We start from the raw sequence: 11289 nt of genomic DNA, 5'->3' as shown, positions 1-11289 counted from the left end.
GCTGTTTTGCATTTTTCGGGAACATACACCTCATTGTACAAATGGTACTTTTGTGTATGACGTGTGGCCTACCTCATTGGAGCCCTAAGATAAAAAATAGAGGTAATAAGAGTATTTCCTCCAATTCAGACAATGATATAACTTTATTCCTTATCCTCAGGACTCTCAAAGCTCTGAAGACCGAGAGGCCCTGGCACGCCTGGCAGCGAATGCAGAGGATGCCGGCTCAGCGGATTCTGAAGCTTACATTGAAAAGTATCTGAGGAGTGTCCTGGCTGTAGAAAACATCCTTACCCTGGACCGGCTGCGTCAGGTACGCATTCTCCTTTATGCATTGCATATTTGTCAATTTTAGTATTTTGTAAGGTTATAATGAAAAAATAATATAAAAAGCTCTGCACAGCTGCAATACAATATACATTGCGGACAGAGGGTCCCAGTGTATAAAAGTTCTGGCTGTATGCTAGTTATACATGCTGCCTTTGTAAGCTTTTGCTAGTTGCCCCAATTCATGCCTATCCAGTGCTCCCTGACATTATGGTGTCTGCTTCCTGTGATGTCACAACTGGTGAGCCTTTAATTTTTTTATATTCCTTATCCCTACCTAGACAAGATAAAGAGTTAAACTTAAAGTTGCTTCCTTCCCTACTGTATGCATTTCTGCCTTTTATCAGCTGTCAGTATGTAACTTATAGAAGAACTGTAGTGTGGACAATCTAAGTGCTAAATAGGCTTTAAGGCTGGGTTCACACTTATGCGGATTGGATGAGGGTTTCCCCACATCCAATTTGCATGGCAGGAGATTGTGACCTTCTCTCTCACTGAAGCCGGTTCAAACATCTCTGGGGCTGCTGCAGAGCGCATTGCACAGAGGTCCTGTCCGTCTTTGGCTTTGTTTCATGTCTGAATTCAGCCAAAAATTTGGGCCCGATTTGTCCCCGATTCATCCCTGAGATGGAGAACGGGGACGCACCGGTCCCCTGCTGTGAGCCACATCCATATTAAATTTGAACCCAGCCTAAAACAATCCTCAATGCATTGTGGGGTAATTCTTCCTCAACCTTTACAGCAGAAAGATTTGGTGTCTCAGCAGCTTGGTTCACCCTGCTCCTTTTCCCAGTGGTCACTCGTTCTGCTTCTCCCTCCCTAGCAAGTTACTCAGCAGCTCACCTCAGCTCTCCCTGCTTCCCCCTCCCAGCAAATGACTCAGGAGCTCATCTCGGCTCGCCCTGCTTCCCGCTCTCAGCATGTTACTCAGCAGCTCATCTCATTCTGCTTCCACCTCCCAGCAAGTTACTCAGAAGCTCAGCTCGCCCTGCTTCCCCCTCCCAGCAAGTTACTCAGAAGCTCAGCTCGCCCTGCTTCCCCCTCCCAGCAAGTTACTCAGAAGCTCAGCTCGCCCTGCTTCCCCCTCCCAGCAAGTTACTCAGAAGCTCAGCTCGCCCTGCTTCCCCCTCCCAGCAAGTTACTCAGAAGCTCAGCTCGCCCTGCTTCCCCCTCCCAGCTATATACTCTGCAGCTCATCTCAGCTCACCCTGCTTCCCCCTCCCAGCAAATGACTCAGGAGCTCATCTCGGCTCGCCCTTCTTCCCCCTCTCAGCAAGTTACTCAGCAGCTCATCGCATTCTCCTTCCCTCTCCCAGCAAGTTTCTTAGCAGCTCAGCTCGCCCCGCTTTCCCCTCCCAGCCAGTTACTCAGCAGCTCAGTTCGCCCTGCTTCCCCCTCCCCAGCAAGTTACTCAACACCTCAGCTCCCCCCCTCATCAGTGACTTAGAAGCTCAGCTCTCCCTGCTTTCCCCTGACTCAGTAGCGCAGTCCCCTCTACCCCCCCCTCTTGTCAGTGACTCAGTAGCTCAGACCCTCCTACCCCCCCAATCATTGACACAGCAGCTCTGCTCCCCCTTCTTCCCTCCCTCATCAATGACTCGGCAGCAAAGCTCTCTCTGCTCCCCCTCTAATCAGTGACTCAATAGTTCAGCTCCCCCTGCTTTCCCTTTTACCAGCTCAGCTCCCCGTTCTTCCCCCACTTGGTCAGTGACTCAGCTCAGCTCCCCGTTCTTCCCCCACTTGGTCAGTGACTCAGCTTAGCTCCCCGTTCTTCCCCCACTTGGTCAGTGACTCAGCTTAGCTCCCCTTCTTCCCTCTCCCAGCAGTGACTCCACATCTTCCCCTCTCATCAGTGACTTAGCAGCTCAGCCCTCTCGTCGGTGGCTCGGCAGCTCCGCTCGCCCTCTCGTCGGTGGCTCGGCAGCTCCGCTCGCCCTCTCGTCGGTGGCTCGGCAGCTCAGCTCCCCCTTCTTCCCCCTCTCATTCCGCTGTCCTTCCTCCCCAGCAGCACAGCTCACCTAGCAGTGACTTGCCAGACAGGGCTGTGCTACATGACAGAGCTGTATAAATATCCTAACTAGGTAAACAGAAAATACATATCCTTATGGTAGATAAATCAACCCCCATATATGCATTTCATCTGTGTATTTCGCTTTTTCGAGTTCAGCCTTAAGAACAACATAGACTAGTTTTGAATTTGATGTCTTCCAAAGCAAATTCCATAAATTTGAATTCCATTTTAATTCTACAGCCATTTGCACACAAAACTTGGTACATTAATTCAAACTATTGAAACTGTATCTTTCCGATGCTCACTGCTGTTCATCTTCTCCGATATGCATATTTTATTCACATGTATAAAGTTGAAGACCAAAAAGAAAAAGTTTCTGCAGAGACTCAGTGTTGGACATGATCCAGAAAGTTCTTCAGTCAAACCTTTTTCTGTTATGCCAATATTAAGGATTTGTGTTGGTACTCGTCTGCATAAAACCCCAGGAATGTGTTATAGAGATTCTGCCACAGATCAGTCTATAGTGGAGCCCAGAATATTTGTTTCTTGTATGCTGGACTTTTTAATTTATTGGAGCCATGGATTAGGCTTATTCCTACGTTATTGTAGGATGACTCTGACCAGATCTGTATTTTGTCTGCCATAGAGTAGGGTGCCAGAAGATGTTATAGTGGTTCTCCAGTAACTAGAGTTAAACTCTTTCCGCCTACCGAAGTCACAGTTAAGTGACTAACAACTCATTAACTTCATGAGGGCTTTGTGAAATCAGAGGCCTTATCTGAAATCAACCAAAGCTGAGACAGACTGGATATTGGTGAAGTTGCTGACCTAGACACGTATTTAGCTCTGTGATAATCTGTAGCATTAGCTCCTCTTTACAAGTAGGTCATCTCAGCATGGTCACAGATAAAGGTTCAGCGTTTCAAACAGCCTTTCACTTTCCCTTAGAAGTTAATGAGCTGAAGGCTGTAAGTTGCCTGCATCTCTCTGTGAATATGTGGAAAAAGCTTTAACACCAATCTGGAGAATCCCTTTAACACTTTTCACTCCACCTCTCCTGCAGGCGTTCTGCCCTATAGGCAGAGGATATCGCTATCCATGCCGCTTGGATGACGGCGAGTCTGGGGCCATGAGCAAGAAGACACAGCCCAGACGTAACACAAAACAGCAATCTGACTTTACCTCCGTCAGATGGGAACAGAGTAGAAGAGCGTCAGCGCCACCTATATTGTTTCAGCGAAGCTGGGATGATATAAAGATCCCACAAGAGAATTTCAGACCGGCACCGCGCAGCAGTAGCCCCCTACGAGACAATGATGAATACAAAGCTTATTGGTCCAGGCGAGTTGACCTGTTTCTGGCCAGTGATTGAGCAATTCAGTGCAACATCATTTTAACCTCAACAGCCAAATATGAAGAACTTATTTTATTGTGAACAAACCCTGAATGACTTGGAGAAAAACTAGACTCTTCTAGAAAGAACCATCTCCGTTGGATTGTACGGGACAATTTGATAAATACAAAGCTTATTGGTCCAAACGAGTTGACTTGTTTCTTGGCTAATGATTGAGCAATTGGGTGCAGCATCAAATTGACCTCAACAGCCAAACACAAAGAACTTCTTTTATTGTGACAAAACACTGGATGACTTGGAGAAAAAACTGGACTCTTCTAGAAAGAACCACCTTTGTTTGGTTGTATTGGACAATATAATTAATACAAAGCTTACTTTTTCTTGCCCAATGATTGAGCAATTCAGTGCAATATAATTTTAACCCCAACAGCTGAACATGAAGAACTTCTTTTATTTTGACCAAACACTGGATGACTTGGAGAAAAACTAGACTTTTATAGAAAGAACCTTGTCTGTTCGATTGTACTAGACAGCTTGATGAATACAAAGCTTATTGGTCCAGGCGATTTGATCCGTTTCATGGCCAATGATTGAGCAATTGGGCGCAGCGTTATTGTAACCTCAATTGTCAAATGCTCAGGACTTTTTATTGTGAACAAAAACTGGACAACTTGGAGAAAATCTAAAAAGAAAGATCTCTGTTGAACTGTATGGGACAGCTTGGCTAGACTTGATCTTTTGCTATGAAACCTTGGTGGAATTGTGAAGTTTATTTGAACAGACATAATAATTCTGCGTTGTTGACCTCAAATAGTGGATCCTTATGTTGATCTATTTTAGTAGGTGTGCAGGCATCAAATGGCAGCAGTCTTTTTGCTGTGAAAATATCCTAGAGCAGTCTTTCTCAACATGGAGGAACCCCTGAAATAAATTTCACTTCTCTGAGAAACCCTTCCAAAAAATGACCATATCTACAGCTCATGATACCCTAGCGTGGTGGTCAGTAAAGAGAATGTGTCCTACATTGGCGGTCAGAATATTGTGTTCCTTACAGATAGCTAAAAAAAAGATCATTGCGGTCAGTGGTTAATTATCTGAGGGGTAGAAATTGCTCATTATTCAAGAAACCTCACACAATCTCTGATGGAACCCTGGTTGAGAAAAGCTATCTCTGAAGACATTTAAGTATTTTCTGTGAAAAAAAAAAAATTATAAGCTGTTTTATTTAAAATATGCAAGCTCATTGATTTAGTGGGCTGTCAGAGTTAAAGATTACCGAGCAAACACTCTCAAGGAAAGCCGACTTTCTTCTCTATATTTGCGTCCTGTAGACCTTAAACCGACCTTAAAAAGAGCAAGATTACTGCACAGGGACAGGCTATAGAGCTTACCTGCAATAATCTCTCCATGTGTGGAGTTGGAACAACATTGGCAAATTTTGTGTGGTGAACCATAGGCTGTTTGCATTCTTTTTTTTTTGTTCTGGTTGTCTCTCCTGTTTGCCATTAAATAGTCTAGAACTCATAGGTTTAACATATATCACTCTTTCAAATATGATTGCTATGGGTGCTACCTCATTGCTTGCCATACTTTTTATAAAAAGAAGTACAATCTGATAATCTTCTAGTAGCATTTGTATTGCTTCTAATACATTTCCAAGGCAGCTGATTGCACTCCTGGACTCGATTTTGAGGATCTTTATCAAGGAAGTCTTGATCGACAGAATTGTGTTGATAGTCTCCAATGATATCAAAGCCTACAGTGGAAATTTACTTTTAGATCATGAAACTTGGTGTCCTACATGTAGAAAGAGGAATAAGGTTTTAAATTGGCTGTCCATTGTTTGGGAAGTGCTTCGATATTAATGTATTATTCCATCCAAATCTTGGTATGTATGGATTAATTGAAACTGGGATCTCAACGGACACAAGTCACTCCTCAAGTATTTCAGAACTAACGGTCCAATGGCTGTATATCTGATCTTCTGCCACCATAACTACCTCATACCAAGTTATCAGATGACCGTCTCCACCTCAGATATCCATTTAGAGGATTTGAGGGGTATCGTCATATGGCATTTCCTTCCTCCTGGCTCTGGGCTAGAAGAGTGGAAAATCTGTCTTGCCCATTTCAACCATGGTGACACCATGCCATAGCTTTTTTTAGGACATCACTTTTTGTGCATTTTTGTACTTTCTACATGAATTATGTGAAATTAGCTTTGTCCCAGATGGCAGCAGCTTTCTACAGTATTAATATCATACCAACATGTTATCTAGGTGCATGCAAAGTAACCTGGATAATGTATTTGTCTCCTGTTCAATGTGAAATTACTTTTGTAGGTTGTGTAATTAATCTTTAACATTTTATAAACTGTGTTCTTCCGTGGAGATATGAACAAAATAAAGCTTAAAACATTGTAGTATTATACATTAATAATGTTAAAGTAGAACTTTTTGTAGTCTTCCCTGTAACATATTTTTAATACCTGTTGATTCCGCCAGAAGAGCCATTATTTTTACACTTTTAACAGGGTGACAACGTTGTTTGTTCTGAAGTGAAATTCACCCTCAGGGCTATTGCACATGGGCTGGCAGAGCCCATTCACCATAATTCCCAGCGCATTTCCTTCACCCGGGCAGCCCAGTTGCAGTGTTCAGCCTGTGAATGACATGAATGACTTGTGCCACTATGTACTTGTGTACAGTGGATGCCCGGGTGGAGGAAATGCCCTGGGAATAACGATAAATGGGCTCAGCTGGCCCATGGGCATGACCCCTTAGATCTTGGGTGCTCAACCTGTGGCCCTCCAGCTGTTGCAGAACTACAAGTCCCATGAGGCATTGCAAGCCACTGACAGTTCCAAACATGACTCCCAAAGGCAGAGGCATGATGGGACTTGTAGTTTTGCAACACCTGGAGGGCCACAGGTTGAACACCCATGCCTTAGATGAACTTGTAGTTTTTAATGGACTTTAAATAAAGGACAAACATATGAAAGTCCAAAACCGGCTAACACATTAAGCAGTGGCAGCAGATATTTTTTTAATTTCCCTGGTGCCCTTATGCAGCCCTTTGGTACTTACGGTGCGGCCATAAAAACTATGGAAGCATTATTTTGTAAAGATAATGTAATGGCGGTTATGTAACATATTCCTAGTCTCTTAGTCTCCTGCACCATATCTGCAGTCTTCACTACACCCGTAGGTTAAGACACACTGGGAATGCAAGGCTCGAAGCAGGCTGGGACACACTGGGAACACATAGCTGGAAGCAGGCTGGGGGACACTGGGAACACATAGCTGGAAGCAGGCTGGGGGACACTGGGAACACAAGGCTGGAAATAGGCTGTGTCACACTGGGAACACAAGGCTGGAAGCAGGCTGGGACACACTGGGAACACGAGGCTGGGACACACTGGGAACACGAGGCTGGGACACACTGGGAACACGAGGCTGGGACACACTGGGAACACGAGGCTGGGACACACTGGGAACACGAGGCTGGGACACACTGGGAACACGAGGCTGGGACACACTGGGAACACGAGGCTTCCTCACACTGGGAACACGAGGCTGCGACACACTGGAAACCAGGCTAGAAGCAGGCTGGAACACACTAGGAGCACAAGGCTGCCTCACACTGGGAGCACGAGGCTGCGACACACTGGGAGCACGAGGCTGCGACACACTGGGAGCACGAGGCTGCGACACACTGGGAGCACGAGGCTGCGACACACTGGGAGCACGAGGCTGCGACACACTGGGAGCACGAGGCTGCGACACACTGGGAGCACGAGGCTGCGACACACTGGGAGCACGAGGCTGCGACGCATTGGAAACCAGGCTGGAACCAGGCTGTAACACACTGGGAGCACAAGGCTGGAATTAGGCTGCGACACACTGGGAGCACAAGGCTGGAATTAGGCTGCGACACACTGGGAGCACAAGGCTGGAATTAGGCTGCGACACACTGGGAGCACAAGGCTGGAATTAGGCTGCGACACACTGGGAGCACAAGGCTGGAATTAGGCTGCGACACACTGGTAACGCAAGGCTGCGACACACTGGGAACGCAAGGCTGGAAGCAGGCTTGGGGACACTGGCAACACATAGCTGGAAGCAGGCTGGGGGACACTGGCAAAACATAGCTGGAAGCAGGCTGGGGGACACTGGCAACACATAGCTGGAAGCAGGCTGGGGGACACTGGCAACACATAGCTGGAAGCAGGCTGGGGGACACTGGCAACACATAGCTGGAAGCAGGCTGGGGGACAATGGCAACACATAGCTGGAAGCAGGCTGGGGGACACTGGCAACACATAGCTGGAAGCAGGCTGGGGGACACTGGCAACACGAGGCTGGAAGCAGGCGGAGGGACACTGGCAACACGAGGCTGGAAGCAGGCTGGGGGACACTGGCAACACGAGGCTGGAAGCCGGCTGGGGGACACTGGGAACACAAGGCTGGAAGCTGGCTGGGGGACACTGGGAACAGAAGGCTGGAAGCCGGCTGGGGGACACTGGGAACAGAAGGCTGGAAGCAGGCTGAGGGACAATGGGAACAGAAGGCTGGAAGCAGGCTGAGGGACAATGGGAACAGAAGGCTGGTAGCAGACTGAGGGACACTGGCAACACATAGCTGGAAGCAGGCTGGGGGACACTGGCAACACATAGCTGGAAGCAGGCTGGGGGACACTGGCAACACATAGCTGGAAGCAGGCTGGGGGACACTGGCAACACATAGCTGGAAGCCGGCTGGGGGACACTGGCAACACATAGCTGGAAGCCGGCTGGGGGACACTGGCAACACATAGCTGGAAGCAGGCTGGGGGACACTGGCAACACGAGGCTGGAAGCAGGCTGGGGGACACTGGCAACACGAGGCTGGAAGCAGGCTGGGGGACACTGGCAACACGAGGCTGGAAGCAGGCTGGGGGACACTGGCAACACGAGGCTGGAAGCAGGCTGGGGGACACTGGCAACACGAGGCTGGAAGCAGGCTGGGGGACACTGGCAACACGAGGCTGGAAGCAGGCTGGGGGACACTGGCAACACGAGGCTGGAAGCCGGCTGGGGGACACTGGGAACAGAAGGCTGGAAGCCGGCTGGGGGACACTGGGAACAGAAGGCTGGAAGCAGGCTGAGGGACAATGGGAACAGAAGGCTGGAAGCAGGCTGAGGGACAATGGGAACAGAAGGCTGGAAGCAGGCTGAGGGACACAGGGAACACAAGGCTGGAAGCAGGCTGAGGGACAATGGGAAACCAAGGCTGGAAGCAGGCTGGGACACACTGGGAACACAAGGCTGGAAGCCGGCTGGGGGACGTTGGGAACACAAGGCTGGAAGCCGGCTGGGGGACGCTGGGAACACAAGGCTGGAAGCAGGCTGAGGGACGCTGGGGGACGCTGGGAACACAAGGCTGGAAGCCGGCTGGGGGACAATGGGAACCCAAGGCTGGAAGCAGGCTGAGGGACACTGGGAACACAAGGCTGGAAGCAGGCTGGGACACACTGGGAACACAAGGCTGGAAGCAGGCTGGCATGCACACTAGGGATGGTGTGGACCACTGGAGACACAGGTACACAATAGAAACGTTGCTAGAGAACAGATGGAGTCTGACTCCGAACATGTGACATGTTTCTCGAACGCCAAGAAGCACACAGCAGGCCATTTTGGGCAGAGCCTGGCGATGGAGTGGCTGAGGTGCTGGCTGCATGCAAGTGGCCTCACACAGGAGAAAAAGCCTGGCGCTCGAGCGTAGAGCTGGTGGGTGTGACATATAATTGCCCCTCCCTCAAGGCCACGGAATGTTTTTCTCTGACAGCCGCACTTTTCCATCATCTCACTTCATATCCATGGAATGGGGATTTTTTTTATCACTGATGTCTTTAAAAAGATTTATACAGGCAGTGACCATGCAAAAAGAAAATGTCAGTTTTCAGTTGGGTTGACTTTTACCCGTATTGTACATATTCAGGTTTGAATGTTATTATAAAGCTTTATATACACACTAACACTTTTTTTTTGGATTCTATGACGTGGCTGAAATTTCAACAGCTTTATAATATTGCTTTACATCAGGAGCCCAGGATCACTGCCTCTCTCTCTCACCTGCTGTGAAAATGTATTCATTACTTTTTATATCCACATAAAGGGCATTTCCTCCTTTTAACCTGCGTCAGGAAGCAGCATTTTACATCCAGGCTTGAGTCAGAGCTGGCGTCCTGCCGAGATCACAATGATACTTGTCTCATCTCCGGCCTGCCTGACAACTGAGCATCCATTAACATGTGGCCTGTTTCTCAACTAATTACAGATATGGGACCCAGTCTGTGACTCGCATTGAGCTTCTGACTGGACTCCAAATACAGAGGAACTTAGTTGAGGTGTTTATTGATGCAGAATTTCATTTCCTAAACGTTAAATTAATAAAATGTCTGAGAGCTTGCTGTAGCATTAAAAAAGCAACTAAAGCTGACTAGTACAACTTTCATAATTTCTGTAGGTTAACTCTGTCCTGCTTCCTCAAAGATTACTAGTAAACATTCAAGATGGCCATCACTCCACCCTATGACAGCCAACGTCTAATCATGATGCACTGTATGGCCAAAAGATTGTGAGCTCCTGATCATCACGCCTATATATAGACCAAAGTATGCAGCCCTTCCTCTAAATTTTTTTAGTTCAGGTATTTCCAGTGAAGGGTACTACCCTTCACTGGAAATAACTTAACGCTACGTCATAGGAAGACATTTTAGACTGTGCTCTTCCAACTTTGTAGTAACTATTTAGGGAAGACCCTTTCCCTTCCCAGCATGACTGTGCTACTGGGTAAAACAGGAATGTCAAATTTTATTTCATTGTGGGACGCATCGGCAGTATGGTTGCCCTTAAAGGTCCAGTTGTATCTGGGGTATGCTACATACGTACAGAGTGCAGAGTTAGGGATTACACTACATACAGGGTGAAGAGTTCAGGGGTGTGCTACGTACAGAGTGCAGGGTTCAAAAATACGCTACGTACTAAATGCAGAGTTCAGAGGTGCGTGGTGTACAGAGTGCAGAGTTTAGGGGTGCGAACACTCTGCAAAACCAATTCCAACCCCCCCCCCCCCCCCAAAGCTATCTTGCATCTCTAATCTCTCCTACCTTCCTGTGTAGGTGGCCCTGTCTCACCTCTCCCCCCCCCCCCCAGGGTTGTAGCGGTCTTGTTCGGTGAACTGTTCCTGATGTCATCACTCCCATAGAACTGCTCTGGACATGAGGACCACAGGAATAGTCCACCGCTGGATGGTGGGGATTGCCATTTGCAGACATTCGGTTAAGTACAAGCTTTCGCTAATCCCTTAGACAAAAAGCTAGTTGACCCTTGCAGTGAAGGCACAGCCCCACTGCATAGGAAAACAATTTTTGCCCCGATTTTGCCTTTAAAGGGTAGATGATAATTCTCATGAATATGTACCACATGCATCTACTGCCACCCATAACTTGAGTACAAAAACAGACCTCAGGTACAGAGGGGACCAATACATTTGCCCCCCAATATTTTTCTGGAACCTTCTGTGTTTTTAGCCTTCACAAAGGTCTAAAGTATAGC

The 11289-nt window shown here is 47.7% G+C and overlaps 1 protein-coding gene across 1 annotated transcript in view; it reads left to right on the top strand.

The window, feature by feature from the left end:
* KIF13B (kinesin family member 13B) overlaps positions 1-11289 on the top strand; it is a gene marked incomplete in the record, with an annotated part of 350254 nt that overhangs the window by 271442 nt on the left and 67523 nt on the right. Inside the window, 1 exon segment of the mRNA XM_077489267.1 lies at positions 161-313. Coding sequence (XP_077345393.1) covers positions 161-313 — 153 coding nt within the window.

Source organism: Lithobates pipiens, unplaced genomic scaffold (genome assembly GCF_037356315.1).
Source record: "Lithobates pipiens isolate NorthernLeopardFrog02 unplaced genomic scaffold, aLitPip1_a1.2 Scaffold_18, whole genome shotgun sequence".
Taxonomy (NCBI): domain Eukaryota; kingdom Metazoa; phylum Chordata; class Amphibia; order Anura; family Ranidae; genus Lithobates; species Lithobates pipiens.
This window is presented reverse-complemented; position numbering and strand designations above follow the sequence as displayed.